This window comes from Aphanomyces invadans (genome assembly GCF_000520115.1).
Source record: "Aphanomyces invadans strain NJM9701 unplaced genomic scaffold supercont1.34, whole genome shotgun sequence".
Lineage (NCBI taxonomy): Eukaryota > Oomycota > Saprolegniomycetes > Saprolegniales > Verrucalvaceae > Aphanomyces > Aphanomyces invadans.
Window position 1 is genome coordinate 430,147 of NW_008580179.1, and position 21,389 is coordinate 451,535.

The 21,389-nt window shown below is 58.0% G+C and overlaps 8 protein-coding genes across 27 annotated transcripts; 4 read left to right on the plus strand and 4 right to left on the minus strand.

The window, feature by feature from the left end:
• Positions 1–645: 645 nt before the first annotated feature.
• H310_11833 (hypothetical protein) lies at positions 646–1,312 on the plus strand. Its single transcript, XM_008878626.1, has one exon. The coding sequence runs from the start codon at positions 682–684 to the stop codon at positions 1,153–1,155; it is 474 nt and encodes a 157-aa protein (XP_008876848.1). The 5' UTR covers positions 646–681; the 3' UTR covers positions 1,156–1,312.
• Positions 1,313–1,504: 192 nt separating this feature from the next.
• H310_11834 (nuclear transcription factor Y subunit B-3) lies at positions 1,505–2,377 on the plus strand. Its single transcript, XM_008878627.1, has one exon. The coding sequence runs from the start codon at positions 1,564–1,566 to the stop codon at positions 1,933–1,935; it is 372 nt and encodes a 123-aa protein (XP_008876849.1). The 5' UTR covers positions 1,505–1,563; the 3' UTR covers positions 1,936–2,377.
• Positions 1,520–3,554, minus strand: H310_11835 (hypothetical protein). Its single transcript, XM_008878628.1, has 2 exons — positions 2,601–3,554; positions 1,520–2,555 (listed from the first exon to the last, which is right to left on the minus strand). Exons 1-2 carry the CDS (start codon positions 3,381–3,383, stop codon positions 2,034–2,036), a joined length of 1,305 nt encoding a protein of 434 aa, XP_008876850.1. The 5' UTR covers positions 3,384–3,554; the 3' UTR covers positions 1,520–2,033.
• Positions 3,555–3,665: 111 nt separating this feature from the next.
• On the plus strand, positions 3,666–4,724 carry H310_11836 (spermidine synthase). The gene has a single exon (XM_008878629.1). The coding sequence runs from the start codon at positions 3,684–3,686 to the stop codon at positions 4,659–4,661; it is 978 nt and encodes a 325-aa protein (XP_008876851.1). The 5' UTR covers positions 3,666–3,683; the 3' UTR covers positions 4,662–4,724.
• Positions 4,725–5,017: 293 nt separating this feature from the next.
• H310_11837 (hypothetical protein) lies at positions 5,018–7,403 on the minus strand. The gene is made up of 3 exons (XM_008878630.1): positions 6,982–7,403; positions 6,710–6,922; positions 5,018–6,661 (listed from the first exon to the last, which is right to left on the minus strand). Exons 1-3 carry the CDS (start codon positions 7,375–7,377, stop codon positions 5,192–5,194), a joined length of 2,079 nt encoding a protein of 692 aa, XP_008876852.1. The 5' UTR covers positions 7,378–7,403; the 3' UTR covers positions 5,018–5,191.
• A 238-nt stretch (positions 7,404–7,641) lies between these two features.
• On the minus strand, positions 7,642–10,364 carry H310_11838 (hypothetical protein). Of its 20 annotated transcripts, XM_008878638.1 has the most exons (11): positions 10,123–10,364; positions 9,803–10,063; positions 9,686–9,749; positions 9,373–9,635; positions 9,196–9,307; positions 9,022–9,132; positions 8,868–8,970; positions 8,691–8,816; positions 8,283–8,639; positions 7,992–8,234; positions 7,642–7,937 (listed from the first exon to the last, which is right to left on the minus strand). In XM_008878638.1, exons 1-11 carry the CDS (start codon positions 10,331–10,333, stop codon positions 7,761–7,763), a joined length of 2,028 nt encoding a protein of 675 aa, XP_008876860.1. In that variant the 5' UTR covers positions 10,334–10,364; the 3' UTR covers positions 7,642–7,760. The 20 variants fall into 20 exon arrangements, with proteins under 20 accessions (XP_008876860.1, XP_008876864.1, XP_008876859.1 ...); XM_008878642.1 differs by having other exon boundaries at positions 9,803–10,364; XM_008878637.1 differs by having other exon boundaries at positions 8,691–8,970; positions 10,123–10,363.
• Positions 10,365–10,440: 76 nt separating this feature from the next.
• H310_11839 (Fe-S protein assembly co-chaperone HscB) lies at positions 10,441–11,532 on the plus strand. The gene is made up of 6 exons (XM_008878651.1): positions 10,441–10,601; positions 10,651–10,771; positions 10,822–10,918; positions 10,974–11,063; positions 11,119–11,201; positions 11,252–11,532. Exons 1-6 carry the CDS (start codon positions 10,490–10,492, stop codon positions 11,460–11,462), a joined length of 714 nt encoding a protein of 237 aa, XP_008876873.1. The 5' UTR covers positions 10,441–10,489; the 3' UTR covers positions 11,463–11,532.
• H310_11840 (hypothetical protein) lies at positions 11,528–21,366 on the minus strand (the record flags this gene model as incomplete). Its single annotated transcript, XM_008878652.1, has 9 exons — positions 11,528–11,782; positions 11,830–12,115; positions 12,160–12,649; positions 12,705–13,222; positions 13,271–13,352; positions 13,396–13,938; positions 13,992–14,142; positions 14,187–15,494; positions 15,538–21,366. The coding sequence occupies 9 exons, from the start codon at positions 21,364–21,366 to the stop codon at positions 11,528–11,530; spliced, it is 9,462 nt and encodes a 3,153-aa protein (XP_008876874.1).
• Between the last annotated feature and the right edge of the window lie 23 nt (positions 21,367–21,389).

Genomic DNA, 21,389 nt, shown 5'->3' on the forward strand with positions numbered 1-21,389 from the left:
ACGGTTTCAGGAGAAAATTGAAAATATAATTCACCAAAAAATACCAGTTGATTCAGCTCATTCAAAGGAACACGATCCACTAATTTTTTTGCCAATCAGAGTTCTGGAAGTTGTCCATCTGGTCCCGCTCGCAATAGTTCCAAAACAGAGGTAGTAGTACGTAGTAGTAGTGTCAAAATTGCGCAAAATTTTAGCACAATTCGTGAAGTGTATACAACCTTGCAATGTAGTAGAGTGGAGATGTACTATGGAATTCTAGTACTTTAGTACTAAGTAGTAGTACTATCTTTGTACCTGGATGGAAGATGAGCCATGATGGTCAAGCGAAGTACACTGCTACTTGGGAAGCAGTGCCTCGTGAAGGTATCTGTGGCATCGTTGTAGTCGAACGCTTACCCACAACCTGCTGACTGGTACTATGCCAGATGTATTCACACCGCCCCGAAACGAAGTAAAAGTCCTATGAGAGGTTGGTTGGAGTGAGGACAGCAGCCGTGTCCAATGCAACTGCGAGCTCAACGGAATGGCAAATTCCACCGACCAAATACAAGGGCACTATACAAATTTCAAGATAATATCTCCAGTACCACGGGGGAAGGATTTACATCGTTCCCTGTATCTGTACGAAATTCGATAAAAGAAAGTCTCGAAACGCCACTCGACCATTTGCTGCTAGTTGGAATGCCAGCGACCGCCACCGACGTCCGTATCGCGACCCTGTGCACGCTCGCGCTGTACATCAAGTACTTTGTGACGTTGACGATCCAAGGGAGCACCAAATTCAAGACGGCGAGTCGCCCTCCAGAGGACATGTCGTTTGCGGCGTCGTCGGCGCCGCAGCAACGGGCGTTCATTCCTGAAACATCCGAGGAAGACCTCGAAGCTGCCAAGGCCAGGGAAGCTCGATGGAGCCGCATTCTAGGCAACGACGTGGAAAACCTCCCGTTTGGGATCATCATGGCATGGGTTGCAATCGTTGCGGGCGGGAATGGAACGGTCACGAGTGTCGCATTCATCCTCTACACCGTGTGTCGCATTGTCCACACGATTGCATTTGCCAATGCTGTGTTTCTTCCTCGAACCATCGCGTTCCAAGTTGGGGTTGTCTCGACAGTCGTGCTCTCCATCAACGCTATTGCAGGGTCATTCGCTTGATCATCGTGACAACGAGTGCTTGAAGACGGCGATTCCTTCCCATACTCGACGCACCATGCCGGCTTGTATGCGCGAAACTATGCGGAAATGGCCAAGTTGCAGCGACACGATTGGATAAAAATAAAGAATTCTCGAACCCGATTGGCTGATTCCACAAATATATCGATTATCGAACATACAGGTTGGGATACTGAATCCAAGTTATTGTATTCAAAAAGAGCGATGTGAAAAATTTGAATTTTCAAACGTCGTTGGGTGTGTATTTTTTTGCCCAGTTTTTAATTTTCCACACAAAGTTCATGTATAAATTGTAGGTTTTCAAAACAACACTCCACTGAAATAAAAAACTTCCAGGGCGGCCAAGGTGGCGTCCCAGCATTCTCACCTTCGCCACCCAACCCGAGTACGATGAGCAGCAAGGACGACATGAACGACGACGAGATCCGCGAGCAAGATCGCTTCCTCCCCACGGCCAATATCTCCCGTATCATGAAGGTATCCCTTCCGAACACCGCCAAGATCGCCAAGGATGGCAAGGAAACCGTACAGGAGTGCGTGTCCGAGTTCATTTCGTTCATCACGTCTGAAGCAAGTGACAAGTGCCAGCAAGAAAAGCGAAAGACGATCAACGGTGACGACATCATCTGGGCGATGAGCACCTTGGGCTTCGATTCGTACGTAGAACCCCTCAAGTTGTACCTCCAAAAGTACCGGGAGAGCGTCAAGGTAGAGAAATCCGACAAAAAGGACAACGTCGGGTCGTTCGGCGCGTCGTCGTAAGCCGATCCTGTTGCTGCTCGTACGTCGCTTGCGACCCTGCAAGTCGGCGGACGATCACACCTCGTAGATAGACACCTTCCTTGCTTTCCATGTAATCCCTATGTATCTTTTCCCTCGACGTTCAACGTTGCGAGGATCTGTATCCGTCTACGTCCAGCCAAGTTTGCTGCGCAATCTACAGGTCGATCGCCGTACACGTCCTTCTGCTTGACAGAAGTCATGGCGCCGTTGTCCATCAGTAGCTTCACACACGCGACATGGGCTCGAATCACAGCAACATGAAGGGGTGACCACAAGTTCACCGGCTCCGCGGCATGTGCGATCGCACCTTTCTGCAGCAAGTACTTGAGCACGTCTCCGTGGCCTTGCGACGCGGCCCAGTGGAGCGCATTCCATCCATGTTGGTCCGTTGCATGGATCAGGTCGGCGTCCGCGTCCATCAAGCTGCGGATCTTTTGCATATTCCCTCGGAACACCGCGAGAAGGAACTCTCGATGGCTTTTGTCCGTGGACACCGACGTGCGCTCGATCTCGGCGATCTCTTCACTCTGATTGTTCACCGCCGCCGCCTTCTTGGTATGCATGGATTTGACCGACTCTTCATCTTCGAAGTCGTCGCCCTGCATTCATGTGAGCACAGCGCTACGGACTGGATCGCCTCCCACCTGGCTGTAGGTTGGGGAGGACGGCAGGTGCTGGGCTATTGGCACCGCCGCCTTCTGTTTCACTTCGGTCGCACACGCCTGGAGCACAGCTGCCGTTTGGTTGTGTGCCAGAACCTTGGCCTCGTCCTTGACTTCCATCGCTGCGGCGCTCAACGCTGCCTTCACTGGGTCTATCTTGATCGTGTCCACTTGTTGCTTCACTTCCTTGACAAGTTGCGGAAGCACTTGTTGAGCAACGGCGTCGCTCTCCGCTTTGACGGCGACAGAAGCGTCCTGCAGCGCAAGCGAGATTTCCACGGCCCTTTCCTTGTCCATCTTTGCAGCGACGTCAGCCAACTTAACAGATTTGCCAAATGTCGACGTCGGGTCCTCCCGCAGTTTGGTCGCCACTGCCACGAGCGCATTGGAATCGCTCGGAGATGCGGTGGCTGCCACTGAAGCGGCGAGGGACTTGCGCGGCGCGGAGGGTTCCACCGTGCTCTGGAGGGTCTTGGGGGAGTTGTTGGCAGCAACGCTCATGAGCGACGGGGTCGCGGTGACAGTGGTGGGGGGCGAATTCGACTGTGCGACCTGCACCAACGACGTCAGAGCTGGCTTGGCGTGTCCTTTGGCAACGTCCATGAGCGACGGCGACTTGTTGACAGGCACGTTGTCCGTACCACCAACAGCATGTGGAGTCGATATGTGGGTACTGGCGTCGGCGATTTTGTCCTGGCTAGCTGTCTCCGACGCCTTCTTGTGACTGTCGTTCGCGACATCGACCAGCGACTTGGGCGTGATCATGCCGGCGAGTCGCTGTCGAAACCGGATTCGGTTACACCTCGTGCCCGAGACATGGCAGCAATCTCAGCCTGACGAGGTATCTACCATGCCGTCGGACGCGCTCTGTCATGTCAAGCAAGCATCCGCGGCAATGCTGCGCCGGCGGTGCACCATCGGGACATCGGCCCCAAAGTTCGCCCATTCGGTTGCATCTCGTTGTGTTTTATATTCCAACTAGGGGTTTGTATACTGGGGCGTGGATTTGTTTTAAAATACAGTTCCATCCAATCAAATCGTCACCTAACCGCAGCCAGCCACTGAATGAGGCGAGCCATGCGCCTCGGTGGCCGCTTCAAGTCGCCCACCGCCTTCCATTTTCCAACTCCCCTCGCGCAGCGCACGACCAGGATGACCTCCACCAAGCCCACGACGTGGTTCAGTGAGACCGAAGCCATGTGGCCCGGCCAGAAGTTCTGCCTCGCGCAGGAAGAAGTGCTGTACCACGGCAAGTCGGACTTTCAAGACGTGCTCGTGTTCAAGTCGCAAACGTACGGGAACGTGCTCGTGCTGGACGGCGTGATCCAGTGCACGGAGCGCGACGAGTTCTCGTACCAAGAAATGATCTCGCACTTGCCGCTGTACTCGCATGCGAACCCCAAGTCGGTGCTCATTGTCGGCGGTGGCGACGGAGGTGTCGCTCGCGAAGTCGCCAAGCACACGGGCGTGGAAAAGATTGTCATGTGCGAAATCGACCCCAAGGTCACGGAAGTGTCCCGCGTGTACCTCCCCAAGATGGCGTCTGCATTGAACGACCCCCGCTTGACGTTGCTCTTCCAAGACGCTGCCGAGTACTTGCGGTCGGGCGAGTGCGGCAAATTTGACGTGATCATTGTCGACTCGTCCGATCCGGTCGGCCCCGCCGAAGTCTTGTTCCGCTCGGAATTCTACGAAAACCTCAAGAACGCGTTGAACCCGAACGGCATCGTGTGCACGCAAGGCGAATGCTTGTGGCTCCACTTGGACCTGATTGCCGACGTGCTGGGCCGTGTCGGTCAATTCTTCCCGACCGTCCAATACGCATACACGACGATTCCGTCGTACCCGTCGGGACAAATTGGATTCGTGCTGTGCTCGTTGGACGAGTCGGTCGACACATTGAACAAACCGAAGCGCCTTGTCGACGCCAAGACCGCCGAAGGACTGTCGTACTACAGCTCCAAGCTTCACGAAGCCGCCTTCGTCTTGCCTGCTTTTGCCGAGAAGAAGGTCGCGCCCGTGCGCAAGTCCATCCGCTCGTAATCGACTGTCGTGTGTTTAATATACCATATCCTCGCGATCGAGTTGGTTTCGAGTTGGCATCGGTCAGCGCTGGCGTGTTTATCGCGGGCACCGACTTGTTGTGTCTCTGATCGAGTTCTCCCGTGGGTGTTGGGCTGCACATGTCGCAGCGGGCAACGACGTGGTGCTCGAGAAAACCACCATACACTTCCAGGAAATCCCTCGAGCATCCTCCAAACCCGTCATGCATCCGCAGATCCAAGGCATGGTGCCTCGTATCCGATGGCACGACCAAGCGGCTACGTACACCGTCGCCGTCGTCATCCAGTTCAATCTCGTCCAACCGACAATTCCATCCCCGTCCTTGCTATTTCACGACGTTGGCGCGAGAAGACGTGGTGGCAATTCAACGGAGCGTTCCATGCGTGCAAAAAGCATGCGTGCCGGCGCCGCCATGCGCGCAAGTCAACCTGTTCGCCACGAGCACGACAACCAAACTGCGCGTGCGGCCCACGTGGTTTTGCAGCAGCCGATCCGTTCGGTCGTGGCCATTAAAACGACCGGCTATACTTTTTGATCTCGTACAGGATCTCTTGAGTCGTCACGATGTCGTTGCTAAAGCTCGGGGGCCGCGCCCAGCTCTTCTTGACAACGTCGACAAACCGCGTGTAGTACAGGAGCAGTTGGGTGAGCACTTGCTTGAGAATTTCCATCCCGTTGCGAAAGTTGCTAAAGTACTTCATCACGTTCGCATGGATCGTTTCGATGCCAGCTTTCCACTGCGCGTTGAACTCGCGCACGATCTTTTCGACCTTGGACGACGTGTCGACCGCCGCTTTCGTCGCCTCCGTGTGCTGCACAAACGCGATGAGCGACCCGTACTGCGTCATGAGCTCCTCTTCCACAAACTTTTCGCGCTGCTGCAGCAACAGCTCGCCAAACTTGGTCGTTTCGTCCGACGCAATCTTGCGCTCGTCGACGACGCTGACGACCAAGTCGTAGTTGTTGATTAAAAACACACACTTGTCCTTGGTGGATTTGTGGACGCCGGCCAGTGTCTCGAGCAGCGCCACGAGCGCTTCCCGCAACGCGGCCATGTGCATGTACACGCCGTCGGGTCCGTGGGTGGGCGGCGCTCCATCCGATGCTGCTTCCGGGACGAGCCCCAGTACGCTCGCGACAAACTCGGCGTACCGTCGGGTCACGTAATGCGGATGCAGCTCGACCGCGCCGAGTTTCTTGGGCTTGGCCTGCTTGACGCTTTGAACGTTCAAGTCCAGGACGGCGTATATCCGAGGCCACAACAAGACGAGCACGCGGTTCAGGTACGTCTCGAGGACCGGTACGCGACGCTGCTCGAGGATGTGCTGGTGCTGCAGCGTCAGGCGCACCATGAGCAAAAGCCCGATCGCATCGTAGCACGTGCACAGGTAGTTTTCGAGCTGCTCGAGGCCGAGACTGAGCGTCTTGGCGAAAACCCGAAGAAACAATTCGTGGATGCGGACCGGGTTCGACCCTTCCGTCGCTTTGAAAAAGTCGACGAGGAAGAGGTACTCGGACGTGGCGGCATTGACCAAGTGGATCTGCGTGCTGCGAAAGATGGCTTCATACGGGCACTTGAGTGCCTCGGCCTGCGCGACGTGGACGAGGATGGGGGGTCCACCTGCGTTCTCGACAATCTTGTCGCGGTCCCCGAGCGCAAACGCATTCGTGGGCTTGACGCGCGAGCTAAACATGGATGCTTTCAACGACGCTTCTTCGACCGCGATGACGTCCGTGCGCGTCGATGACTCTTCCACAAACTTCATCAAGGCCACGTGATATGCTTTGAAGACCGTGACGAGAATGCGACTCATCGTGTCGGCGTACGTGTCTTTGAATTCGTTTGCGATCGACGGCGCGTAGTTGTTCAAAAACTGGACGACGTACTTCATCTTGATCAGAGTCGACTGCTGCACCATTTGCACGTTCGTCTTGGGCTTCTTCAGGTCGTTGATGCGGCCGAGCAGCCATTCACGGATCTAAAATCGGCACTCTTGTCAGGCAAACCAGGTTGTGGACCGGGATACCTGCGCACACGCCCGGAGCTTGAGCTTGTCGAGGTCGCCATCGACTTGCTGGACAGCTTTCGCTGAGGCAGGGATGATGCCAAGGGAGGTTGGAGCCTCTTTTTGGAGCTTTGCATACGCGAGCTTGCTGTGGAGAATCATGAGGTACGAAATGTACGCGTCGTTCACGTCGCCGTCGTCGATGCCTTCTATGAGCGTCGGCGGGATGTACACCTAGCACAACAAGGAATCATGCTCCAGGGGCGAGACAGCGCATAGTGGACCGCACGCACTTGGTCAAGGAAGAGGCGTAGTTTCTCTTCGGCCTCCCTGCGATTCTTGAGCTTGATGTTCATGTCGATGGATTCGTTCTGTAGGTTGCGGATCTCATCGGAAATGCCGCCCAAGTCCGCCTGGAATCCAAGCAGCATTTCTTGCATGCGCGCAAGGATGTCATCGCACGACTGCACCTGGTTGTACAAGTCGACAATGTCGGCCGACTTGGCCACGTATTGTGTGATCGACTCCATCTCGACATCGCGCAACTCGCGATCGATCTGTTGCGCGTACTGGCGGAGGTCCACACCCTTGGCTAGTGCCTCTTTGATGAAGTCATCTTGCTGGAACTGCTCGAGGTGGTCGTCCAGGTCGTCGAAGTCGATGTCGTCGAGCACGTCGTCGTGCTTCATCTCCTTGCCAAGAATCCAAGATCTCTCTCGATTTTTATTGCATATTTAAATATACCTTGATATTTGTATTAGTATTAAAACCTTTTTCCACTCCTTCCAATATCCTCGATGGAAAACGCCATCGACGACGAGTTCGGCCCCGGCGGCACACTCCACGATGTCCACAGCGGCAATCCTCTGCCCAGCTGCGCTATCCCATGGCCAAAAAGGACCCCATGGACGTTTGAGTTGAACGGCATGTACCTTCCATCCCAACGAGCATTCTCTGGCAATACTGTCATGATTCATGCCTACTATATGTATGTTGAATCACTGCAACGATATCACGGGGGTTCCATGTGCATGCTCTGCATCACGTCTTGTGCCTCTCGTGGGAGCATGGCTTATGATTCGGCCGTGGACGCCATCTTGTCTACGCTCCATGCAAAATCGGCCGTGTGGCGCACGGTTTCCCGCCACAATCGCTGGAGAAAGAAATCTGACCCGTCGCTTTGTCGGGCGTCCATCGTAAACCGCTCGTCTTCGTATCGATAGTACACGTCTGGTTGCTGCGACGCCGTCTGCGAACAACAACACGTCAGGCTGGATTCCGTCGCCAGTTCTGGCTTCCTCACCGCCTGGGCTAGCGTCTTGCACCCTCCTTGAATGTGCTCAAGCACTTGCTCCATGGTCAAGTGCTGTTGGAGAACTGCCCGTCCGTCCGCCACCGCTTCGTCTTCTTGGTCCTCTGCCTGGTCCACAATCGCTTTGAAGTACGCCAGTGTGCCCAGGACAGGTGCAATGTCATCGCGAAATGCTTCGTTTGGATGCACGGCCAGTGCATCCAGTACGTCGCTGGCGTGCAAGAGCGAATATATCTACCAGTCACGGCGCTTAGCCGAGCAACAGCGAAACCATGCTCGCACCAGCTGCGCGTTCGACGGCAGCAGGCGGGGGCGGCAGCAGAGCTCGATGCAGACCACGACATCCCGCGCAGTCGCCAAGTACGCCGACGCGGCGTCGGTATCGATGGCGCGCAGCTGGCGCTCTTTCTTCGTCGCGTGCGCCAGTAACTTCAACAAGCTTTGCGTTGCCGAAGCGTGCAGCGCCTTGGCGAACTGCATGACGTTCCATAAGAGACCGAGCGCCATCGATTGCACGACCGGGTCATGGAGAACGCTCAAGTTGGCTTTCAGGACGCGGCAGAGCACGAGAACGACGACGCTTCCGCCAGACACGTCGCACAAATACCTCTCTGTGAACCAGGCGACGTGGTCTTGCACCTAGGTGCAGAGCGCCGTTGGTGAAGGCACAGGATGACGACAACAACGTGCCTGCGTGTGATGGAGCGTTTGCACGACAAGGGGGTTCTCCGACAAGTGCACGAGCATGGCCAAGTACACGTATAACCGAGGCGGGTCCAGTGTGTAGATGTAGATGGCTTCGAGCAGCGGCATGACCTGCACCCCTGCGTTAGTTGCGTCGCGAGAGAGCGAACGAGTGGCGCTCACGAAATGGTCGACGTCCACCGGCCGGCACAGCGCATCACGGAACGGCGGGTTCCAAAGCAAGATGTGGTACACCAACATGGCGTGGAATTCCGTGCGCATCTTCCTGCATTGATCGCGCGTCAGCGGCACCACCGATGCGATGCACCCAACGCACCTCCCACCAACTTCCGCGACGTGCGAGAACGGAATACCGTGGGGCGCGGTGGATTCGTCGCGATCGGCCAACGTGGCCAGCGCCTCTCGAAATGGATTGGGCTGGCTGTGCCTACTTGGTCGAGTCAGGTGGTGCGAATGGACGGTCTGGCGCCGCTTGCTACGAAAACGATACCGTCGGGAGTCGCCAAGAACGAGCAGCAAAAGCAACAGCACGCTGCGATCTGCCAGTGGAAAGACGGGCGTGTCGCTGAAAAAGTCGGCGACATTCCACCCGGCGGCCGATGCTACACACGTTCGCGATGATTCCATGCGACGTCATTCGACGCAGCAGCGAGGTTGGGTGGCGTACGAGGCAGAGCGGACACGGCGGCGACTGCGGCAGACGAGTCCATGCGAGGAGCGGGTAACTGATCCACGTACGAGAGCAACAATCGTTTGACGAGGCCAGAGGCCCACTGCACCGACCGTCCCCGCCCTTTGCGTTGTGCGTGGTGCATAAACACATCCAGCAACGTGGTCCTGGGCGACATTGGTTTTGTGGGGTATGCTGTGGAGGATGCTAGCACCAGAAGAAAGTTGATGCCTTCTAGATGGAGGTCGTGGGTGTCCTCGCTGGAATAGTCGCCGATGACGTCTGTAACTCGATTTTTTGGAAACGTCACCTGGATGTATCTACGAGCACGTGAACGAGCGCATCAAGAAATTCCACCGCGATGTCGTTGTCGGCTACGTAAGGCACGCAATTGTGAGGTTGACGCCATGGCATCCGAGTTGGGTACATGGGGCGAGCGCGGTGGTCGCGGACGACGCGCCTTCCGACGCAAAGAGCTGGACGACGTCGCAGTTGAACTCGATGAAGTGCTTGAGCAAGTGCCGTACGACAAACAGGACGTTGATCACGATATACGATTCCGTCGCCAGCACGGTTGTGGTCGTCGCGATCGTGTCCGAGAGATGCCGAGACGGGGACATGTACCGCAGACTTCGCGTAACATGGCGAATGAGCATGCGAAAGTTACCACTTCGGAGTGTGTTGCGAGCTACATGCAGAGGAGTCAGTCCGGCCGACGCAACTCCCTGACCAGAGGTCGTGACGTGCCAAAGTTGTGTGCGTAAGGTAGGAAGAAGGACTGCAATGCAGACGGTGGCAGGTCCAGCAGCGGCTGATGCAGCGTGAAGAACGTGGCCCACACGTTGTCGCTCATCATGTACGGCTGATCACTAACGATCTTGTCCAAGGCAGACGTCTGAGCAGCGTCGAAGATCGACGCAGGCCCGCTGAATCCGATCTCGCTCGCTGCATTCCCCATCAACGTGAGCTGTCTTGTGGGGAGTGCGCAACTTCGCCGTTTCAGGGGGTCCCCATTATTTTATTCTGTTGCATCGAAATCCAGAGAAAATATATTTTATAATTATGGGGGGACCCATGGAAATGGAGCTCCATTGAACCTCGACAAACGAGCGAAATGTGGAGGCGCGTTGTGGTGGCAGCGGCGCCAGTGCGGCGGTGGACGGGAGCTGGTCGCCGAAGCTATGGATCTGCGCAAAAGGCGTCGTGCGGGGATGCAGACAAGACTCGTATGCGCAGCGGTGATCACTTTTCTCGGATGCTCACCAATACTCGTAGCCGACGTTTGCTGGAAGTGCGGAGAACGCACAACGTGTTGCTCGTTCTTCTGCAGCGCGTGCAACCACATTCAACCACTGCGCGCGGAAGGCGCGTGCAACTACTTCAAGATCTTTGGCATGTACGTCTGTCCTTCCTTCCCGTCGCTTGTGAATGCGCATGGCCCCATAGCCCCGAATCCTTTGCGATTGATGCAAAAAAGGTCGAGCAGCTGTACTGGTCGCTCCAGAAGAAGATGCACCCAGACTTGTACGGCTCGAAATCCGAGGTACGTGTCGCAGCATCATCTTGACGCATGCGACGCACATGAACACGTCACGTAGATGGAGAAGGAGTTGTCCGTGGTCAACTCAGCGTTGGTGAACCAAGCATACAACCTCCTCAAGGCCCCGACAAGTCGAGCCAACTACCTCGTACGTCTTGCATCTCCCACCCTTCGTTTTCACAATCTTACACGGTGGACGGTAGCTTCGCCTGCACGGGATCGACGCGCTCGGCGACGCCACGACCTATGTCGAGCCCGCCGTCTTGATGGAGATCATGGAAGCGAGGTAGACAGCGTTCCAGACGTCATGACGTCGAAATACGCGGCACACTGTAGAGAGGACATTGAAGAGTGCGACTCGATGGAACACCTGGAACAGCTCAAGGCCGCCAACGCGAGCCAGATCGAAGCGTGCATGCACAAACTAACGCAAGCGCTCGACTCGAACCAAGACTTTGCCATGTCCAAGCAGCTCACGGTCGAGCTGCAGTACTTGGTCAAGCTCAGCGAGGCCATTCTGGACAAACAGGACCATTTGGACAAGTGATTATTGCCGAAAACCCCCAGTTAACATGCACACTGGATATGCCTCGATCGGCGCGTGTGTGGCGGCTAGATGTCCGTGTTGTCGAGCCTCTGCTCGAGTTGTTGTTCCATGGTTGTATCCGGGGCGATGGCCTGCTCCGACTTCTTCATGGGCCGCTTGGTCTCTCCGGCACTGCTCTTGCGGACCTTCTTGACCGCCATGCTCACGTACTTTTGCCGGGAGAGCTTTCCGATGGCGTTTTGCGCCTTTTGCTTGACTTGCACAATCATGAGCCGGCTAAAGTAGACGAGGAAGAGGCTGTTGGCGGTAATGATGAACGCCTACGCCGACGAGTCAAGCCCAGGGGTGGACGCACGGCGGACGGTACCCCAATGACGACGCGCGTGACGGTGGTGACTTCGGGCTGGAGCAAGTACAGACCGCAGTAGAGCGTAAACAAGCACGCGAGGAGCGCCTTTTGCTCGAGCCCGTTGACGCAGTCGGCTTCGTACGGCCACGTTTCCATGTGCCCCCATAGCGCAAAGAACACAAGGCCCGACGCACCGAGCGCTTGCGGCGCGGTGCCCCAGTTCTTGAGGAACACCGAGATAAACGACACGATGATCTTGCGCATCATGATCCAAATCTCCCAGTAGTAGTGGTCCAACTTGTACCTACGCCGCGCGATCACATATGACCGACCGACGGGACTGCGTACCCGTCGTAGAGGAACCCGAACTGGAGCTTTGTCCGGGGCTTGTCGAGGTCGTGCCGGCGCGTGCGCAGTTGGTGAAAGGCAAAGTATGGAATCCCGACGGTGTACAGGACGAGGGCCGGGACCCCGACAAAATACATCCACTTGTAATGCGTTGCGTCGTAGCACTGGACGTCCAAGTCGGGGTTGAGAAAGTAGAGGCGCGTGCCGCCGCCATCGTAGCCGAGTTCGGTGCACGTGTACAGTTGAAAAATCTGGTTGCTCAGCCCCGGGTGCACGAGAAACATGAGCACGATGATGCTGAGCACGGTTTTGTCGCGCATTTCGTCGCGCGTGGCTTGGAGAAACGATGCTTTTACAACCGAGAGCGGCTGCGGGCCGTCGGCGATCTTGCTGATCGTGCGCACATAATCCAACACGATGTCGCTTGGCTTTTCCTGGACGGCGACGAGGACGTCCGCCAGCTCTTGGTCTTGGAGCATCACGTCCGACCCTACACAACACGATTCGTTCGTGCGTCGATAGAAAGCGGGTCGACGCGGTCGTACCGGTGCCACGACCGAGGACAGCGTTGAGAGCGACACCCCAGTCGCGACGCACGATGCGCCGCGACGCCAGGCGAAAGCGGACGCGCCAAAACACAAGCGGAAACACCACGGCACACACGGGCAACGTGAGGAACACGATCAGTTGCATGTAGTAGTTGCTCAGCGTCGTAAACGCATTGGCACGCATCGTGCGCTTGTACTGGTCCATGAGGCACTCGATCGAGATGAGTTTGTCGCCTGGGTTGGAGATCTGCGCTTGGCCGGCAAACATGGCCTTGACTTGTTGCGGCCACTGCATGTCGAACGACCCGGCCAAACTCACGAGCTGCAGATACGACGTAAAGATCTTGGTCAAGATCGAGTACAAATCGGCCTTTTGCCGCGACTTGTTGATCGTCATCACAATCAAAATCATCGCGACCGCCCCAACGCCAAACACACCGAGCACGAGCACCACCACCGTCAGCGTCAAGCTGTCCGGGCACGCCGTGCACGCCGTTTTGCCACTGCGAGTGTACCTGCACACGTGGGTCAGTCGACGCACCATCGCATCGCACGTCGTGTACCCTGGGGCGCACTGAAAGCAAAGGTTGCCCGTGTACCCTGGCTTGCACCGTTCCGTGCCTCGTACGTAAATGTCGACCGTCCCTAGGCCACGCATGAAAAGTGAAAAAAACAGGTCGTTGCGTACCTGTGGTCGACAGCGCGTTGCCGGTGACGAGCACGTGGTGCTGGAACGACGCCGTGCCGTCGCCGATCTTTTCAACGCTTACGACGCGCAGCTCTTCGCCTTGGACAAACAGCGTGTCGTTGGGCTGGTACCCGATCGTGTCGGACCGGATCGTGAGAATCATCGTGTTGTTCGGGCCATCCAAACGGACGGTCGCCGACACGTCGCCCTTAGTGAATCCATTGCACGCCTTGTCCAGGCACGTCCCGAGGCGGCACCCGTCATAGGGGTAACTTGGATCGTTGCACACCCCCGTGGAGTTTTCAAAGCGCCAGTACCCGTCGAGCACTTCGATGTTGTCGCCACCGCCACACACGCCGCCAACGGGGCATTCGTGGCACACCGTATCGCTTGTGTTCCAGCTGAATTGACCAAACGGGCACTTGACGCACTGCGGGACCCCCACGGGGGTCACTTCTCCCCGCACGCACCGTCGTATGCGCAGCTCGACCGTGGCCAACGCAACAAGGCCAGACGCCGACACGGCCACGGTGGCATTCGACCCTGTCGATGCGGCGGCGCGACATGGTCAAGCATGTGTGGACCGTCGGTCTTACCTGGCATTTGTTGGACGCCGGCTTGCGTGAAGTTGGCCACGCCGTGGCGTGCCGTCACTTTGGTCGTCCCAGTCACGAACGCGCCGACCGTATTGCTTTCGATCGAAACCTGGACGCTGTTTTCCGTCGCAACGGTCTGCATGTACTTGTCCTACGATACAGAATGATGCCGAGTCCGAGGGCCCAGTGCCATACCACGACGTGGACGGTGAACGACCCGACAAAGGGCTGGGCGCTGCCTTCCCCTCCTGGCTGCCCAACCACTAGCGAAGGTGGCGGGATGTATATTGGTCGAAGGGCCACCGCCACCGACCCATACGCTGGACCGTACTCCGCGGAATTGCCAGCGTACGTTTGAAGCGGCAGTCCGACGGGTTCGGCTGAACCTTGCCAAAAGATCGCGCCGCCACCGCCCCGCGCAGCAACGTTGGCCGTGAACACATTCGCTTGAAGCGATGTCTCGAGGCCATCGATGAAGACTGCGCCGCCAAACGTGTCTGCAACGTTGGCGCGGAACGTTGTGTGGGCGACAGATAGCGTGGGGCGATTCCGCGACGACGAGGCAGCGGCGTTGGAAGCATACATGGCCCCACCAGCGTCGCCAGCTGAGTTGTTGTGAAAGACGCAGGTCGACATGGTCGAGTTTTCCTCAATCTGGTCAACGTAGATGGCGCCGCCAAGAGGTCGAAGCGTTGTCGCGGCCGTGTTCGCGACCGAGTTGTCGACGAATGCACAATTGACTACCGCCAGCGACGTCAACCCGGCCAAGCAGAGCGCGCCGCCCTGGTTGGCAACATTGCTCGTAAAGGTGGAATTGTCCAGTTGGACCGAATTGCTCGATATGAAAGCCACACCGCCGCTTGTGGCCGCCACGTTGGCATGAAATGTCGAGTCTCGAATGGCAACATCGGTCAGGTCGGCATAAAATGCGCCGCCGGCGTCCGCGTCGTTGGAACGGATGGTCGACCGGACAATCGCCAACGTCGACGACGACACGTAGAGACCGCCGCCGAATTCGGACGTGCTTTGCCGGAGCGACGAGTCGACAAGCGTCACGTGGCTTGCAAACCCGTACACGCTTCCTCCATAGTTTGTCGCGCGGTTGTGGTCGATGGTCGACGACACCAACGCCAAGTCGGATATAATCACGTAGAACGCACCGCCGTTCTTGAGCGATGTCGAGCGGAGAACGGTCGAGTCCGTCAGCGTCGCCGTCGAGTCCTCCAGCGTCATCATGCCGCCGCTGGCAGACGATGTGTCGATCGCTGTCAAGCGCGTCAGGTCCATGGTGACAAGGACTGCATAAAACGCGCCGCCCATGTGGACCGCGGATGTGTTGACGACCCGGACGTCCGACACATGCCCTGCCAAGATGTTGCAATCGATTAAGTAGAACGCGCCGCCTTTGTTGGCCGACGTCGACGCGATTGTGACGTTGGTCGCGCGGATCGACGTTCCTTGCGACATGAGCACGATCGCGCCGCCGTTGCCGCTTGCATTGCCCTGCACGTCGTTAGTGGAACGAGGTCACGCGCGGGACACGTACCCCTTGGACGTTCACGTTTGCCAGTGCGAGCTGCGAGTTCTCGACGTACACACTACCGCCATGCGAACGGCTCGAGCATTGCGCAAAGGTCGAGTCTACAATGTCGAGAGTGGTTTCCGACGCGGCGTAGACGGCGCCACCCCCGCTGGAGACGCATCCTTGGAACGTTGACGTGGTGATTTGCACCCTTGAGGTCGCCACGACGGCGATCGCTCCGCCGAACGACGCCGCCGAGTTGCCGCGGAACGTATTTGCAACGAATTGCACGACGTCGGATGCTTCCACGTACGCAGCCGCCCCTCGACCCGCCGTGTTGCCGTTGAAATCGTTATCCCGCACGTCCAGGACAACTTCGTCGCGTTGGGCCATGCAGTTGGCGACTCGAATGGCGCCACCGAAGCGCCCCGCCGAGTTGCGGACAAATTGGTTGCTCACCAACGCCGCGTGGACATCTCCAAGTTGCATCGCTCCTCCGAACGTTGCTGCGTTGCTTTGGAGCAGGCAGCGCTGGATAACCACTTGGAAAGTTGCACTGTCGACAGCACTGTTGCTCGATGTGAATGCCAATGCGCCTCCACCGATGGCGTTGGTGGCATTGCCGACGGCATTGCCGACGAACGAACTGTCGACTTCGGTGTAGTGGCAGCCTTGGCCGTAGATGGCGCCGCCTGCCACAGTCGCTGTGTTCCCAGTGTATGCATTCCCACGTCCTTGGTACGACGACGCGTCGAGAGACACGGCGGCGCCAGATTTGGCGGCATTGCCGGCAAACGTGGACGACGTTGCGACCACCAGAGCTGCGTTGGAAGCAAGAATGCCCGAACCGAGGTTGCCCTGCATGATGCTCTTGTCGAGCTTGAGCGTCGACGCATCGACCGCAATCGCCGCTGCCGCTGTTGCGATGAACTCACAACTGGTCACGTCGACAACACTGGACCGTGCGACCGTCAAAGCTCCTTCTTTCGACCCCTTGTTCCGCAGAAACACCGACTTGGAAACGACCACACGGGATGGAGACGAGAGCGACATGGTCGCGCCTTCAACGTAAGTGCTGACGAAGAGTGCCCCAGACACACTTGCAAAGTTGTCGACGGCACGGATAGCGTCGAGCGTAGCGGTGGCGGAGAGGACAGCGATGGCAGGGCCACTCAGGCCCGAGTTGGACACGAACGAGCAGTTGACGACCTTGGAAACGCTAGGGGCCACGATCGCCAGCGTTCCTTGGGCACGATGGACGTTGCTATCAAACACGCACGACTCGATATGGACGTCGCCGGACGCTAGCACGGCGGCGCCAGTAAACGGCGTCGACGACACCATCGTGTGCGTAAACGTAATGCCTTTCAAGATCGAGAGCCCAGACGCGTGCTTGAGCTGCCAGCCCCTGGATAATCCATTGCAGTCGAGCACTGTCCACTCGGGGCCGCTGATGCTCTCCATGACGACGGGCTCGGTCCACACCAAGTTGCAGTACCCCGTGCCTTCGTACCGTCCGGGATACAGTCGGAGCATGTCCCCACTCGCGAGAACATTCGCCATCAAGTACTGGAACGAGTGCGTGAATGGCATTTCTCGCGACCCGTCGCCATTGCTTCCATCCACGCCTTGGTAACTCGCCGGAGCGACGTAGTATATCTGGGGCATGTAGTACTCGATGACCGCTCGTCCGCGGCCTCCTGCACTCGACTGGATGCGAACTTGCAGCGCATTGCGTTCTGACACGTACGTTGCTGCCAAGGATTGCGTCGCCTTGGTCAAGGTGAATGCAGGAGCGTGCTCGACGGTTGTCGGAGGGTCCGTGTACCTCTCGGTGCCCCCGACGCGGTCCATGGCGACGGCCGTCCACGGCATGGTCTCGTCGACCACCCACTTGTCGTCCTTGCACTGGATCGTATCGCCAGTCGCCAAGTCGAACGACTCGACTTCCCACTCAAAGTCGGCATCGTTCGATTGCGTTTCGTAGCACGAGTCGTCCATGTTGGTCTGGACCGAGCTCGCTTGGATCTTCCACTCGTACGACGGCGCTTCGTCGTTTGTGTCGACTTGGCACTGGGTGGACCCCGGGCGAACAGCGTCGGCCGCGGCAACGGTCCATGGGCCGAACGTAGCTGCCCCTTCGGTCGTGTCCAGCACCGGGTTATCGTTGGAGAAGACGTACTGCCCAAAGAAACCCGTGCTCATCATCGGCATCGGATGGTTGTTCATGCCCATGGGCGGCGGGCCAATGTGGTAGTTGAGACGGACGTTGGCGCCAAACGTGGCCGACCAACCAGCCATCGACCCACATAGCGGCGTCGACGTGTGCGCGTCGACGTCGTCGATCGTGAGGTCCCCTTCCATGCAGTCGATAAAGAAATACGTGAACGAGATCGTGATGGTTTCCCCGACGGGGGCGCGGAGGACCCACGAGCATTGCGTGTTGGGGGCGACGATCGACGACTCGGTCGCGCCTCCGTCCGACAAAATACCTGACGTGTCTGTGAGAGGGACGGTGCTGTCGCGGTCGTCTCGGCACTTTGTCGGGGGAAGGACGCCGTAGGGCGGCACCGTGAGCCGATGCACGGCCGTGGGGTGCGTCCACGTGTTGTTGACGCGGGGCAGTGTCGCCGTGGCCTCGACAATCTGCCGCTGCGCGTCGAGGAATCGAAATCCCACGGACGCCGACGTGGATGTCATCGCCGTCACAAACACCGCCGTGACAACGTACGGAAAGTTGTCGTTGGCTAGGCCGTACTCGACGAGAAGGTCCACGATCGCGGTCGCCGTGAGGCCGTGGCCATACGACTTGGATCGAACCAGCGATGTCTGAACAAACGGCGACGACGCAGTCGACCATGACACGAGCGCTGCCGTGTCGTCCATTGCGTTGTACACGACTTTGGTAAGTGCAGACGACGCGTTGAGAATGGTCGCGAGGTGGGGCGTGTCCAGGGACGGCGCGGGCGTGGCGCACGCGTACCGATGGACGTGCCACCGTCGAATAAAGGTCGACGACGCTTGCTGGTCATTCCCGACGGGCACTGTCAGGACTTCGATCGTGCTGGCTTCGCCCTGCGTCCGACTCGCAAAGCTGTTGACTGAAAATTTGCTGACGGACGACGAAATGGCGCCGACACCGGTGAAGAGCGACGCGACGACTGCGTCCGGCAGCGCCATGTCGTACACGCTCAGCTCGAGGATTTGGCCCTTCCACGGATTCAAGACCGTCGAGCCTTGGAAGCGGCCCCCCATGACAAGGCGGTTCGAGTGGCCAAAGTTGTACATGGGCTCCTGGTTCCGGCACTCCCACCACGGATCCGTGTCGTCAAGGATGCACTGGTCGACGCACGCTTGATACGACGCGTCCGTGTCGTGCGTGCCAAAGAGGACTCCGTTCACGTAATAGCTGACGACGCCGTTGTTGAATGTGATCGCAAGCATGATGGTGTCCCGCGAGAACGACGCCGGGCTGGCAGGTGTGGCCTTGTCGTTGGTGGCATACGCGCCGAACGTCCACTTGCCGAGGCCGCGGCGGGACTCGGAGATCTTGAGAAATATCGACGACGCGGGGTTGTCTTCCTGGGCAAACAAGTACTGGACTTCGCTCGTCAGAGCGACCGTCGCGCGCACGACAATCGTGAACGGCGAGAATCCGACTTGCGGAACAAATCCCGGCGACCGGAACACCCCCGAGAACGGCTTGGACGTGTCGAGGGACCACGTTCCGGCATACCGGAACACCGGGGACACAATCGGAGCCTGCTGGTATCCCACCGCCGCGTCCGGCCTCGAAAACGTGTGCATGCCTGTCGCCTCGACAAGGGAAACAATGTCCAGTCCCTCACTGCTTCCGTCTTGGCACGTTGTGAACGGCTGGGTGCGCCGGCGGAAGCGAAACACACCGGGATGGGGCCGCGTCACTTTGCCTTGGCCAAGGACAAGTTTGGTGAATTCCGTCGTGACGGTGGCTGCATCGGCGGTGTAGTCGTTGAAAACCAGTCGTCGCGGCGTGATCTGGGTCGAAAACGCTTCGGGCGACTCGAGCCACCAGTACGACGAGATCAGGTGAGCGGCCCAGGTTTGATTGAGGCCGACGGACGTCGCGTCAGCGCACGCCATCCCGCGACGGTACTTGACGACGTGGAAAGTCTTGGAGCAGTTGCCTGGCTGCGGAGCTGCGACCACGGGCCACAGCACGGCTGTCGCATCGTACGCCGACACGTTTTTGAAAATCACGCGCGAGTACCCGTACGCTCCTCGACTAAAGTACGACGCGCTGTCCATGGCCACGTCTGCCGTGAGGTTGTGGCTAGCCAAGTACCTTGGCGACTCTCGCCGGCCCTCGTACACCATGATCGCATCGGACTCGTCCAGATCGAGCTTGGCGAACGTCAACACAATTTTCGAGCTCGACTTGCGCAAGTGAAACGAGCAGTCGAGCGCCGCGGGGTACCCTCCAGACGGCACGGACGGGACAAAGTGGCCGACGGTCGGCGCTTTCGTCGGAAACACTAGAACGCCTTTCTTCGACGGCACGAGGACATCCTGGGGGCACGCGTCGACGACCATGTTGCACGTGGCCCCTGTGTACCCGCTGTCGCAGTGGCACTGGCCTCGGCGGCACGTCCCATGTGACGCACACGGCGGACAGACCTTTGGCATCGCAAGAAAGCGGAAGGTCGAGTTGGCCGACGTCGGAAAGTATCGAACGATGACAGTCGCCGACGCAGACGTAAACGTCTTGTGCAGCAACGACGATAGCTGAAGCGGATTCTGGGTATACAGCGACGTCCCGTGGAATCGACCGTGCAGCTCGTACGAGCTGTCGTCCGTTGCGGTCGACGCGTCGATCGACGTGAACGCGTAGCAGACAAGCAGTGCCGCATCGGTGGCATCGCATGGGCGACCCATGAGCCGGCCAACGTGGTAGATGGTCTTGGCATCGGCATAGAGCGCCACTTGCCGCAGCATTCCGTTGAAAAACACGTTTCGGTCGTCCGGCAACGACGGCTGTCCGCCGAGGAACAACACGTCCGAGCTGCACGGCGGCAGGGACGGATTGAAAACCCCCGTGACCGCCGACATGGCGACGCGCACCCCGTTCAGGTACCCGAACATGACGTTGTCGAGTTCCCGGTACACCAACGCCACGTGCAGCCACGACCCTTGGCGGACATCTTGCTCGATCACGTGGTTGGCGCCATTCAAGAACATGGAAAGGAACCCAGTGTCCACGTCGAGCTCGACGTTGAATTTAGCACATGCCGCAGACGACTTGAATTCGGTGCCAAGGACCTTCATCTTCTTGGCCACGTTGTTCGTGCACGCGTTCGCGACGGTGCAATCCTTTTGGACGGTGACCGGTACTTGAATCCAAAAGACGACTGTCCGGGGAAGCGCCGCCAACGAGGACGACGACAGGATGTAGTCGGCTTGGCCAGTGAACACGATGCCGTAGTGCGGGAGCGCATACGTTGTGTTGGTGAATGCAGCCAAGAGCGTCGGCGGGGACGTGTCGGCGTCGTAGAGCTCCATACGATCCGAGGTCGACGCCATGCTGAAGTCGAGAAAGTCGAGCCAAATGGACGAATACGAAGCAGGCGGCGCGCGGAGGACGTAGGTGCAGTTGGCGAGAGCGGGGTACGCCACCGCCGTCGCGAACGACGTGGTTGGAAAGATTGTCGCACCGGACACAGTCATGCTTGTTTGCGCCGCGCCGCAAAAGTGGGCAGTCGCTGCGTCGGGGAACGAGTACATTGTGTCGTACTCGACGACAAATCCGTCGTTCGTGATGGACGTTTTGTCGCCAGCAGTGCGCAAGGTAAACGTGGCTGCGAGGCCCGACACCATTGCCTTGGTCGGCAAGTCCCTAC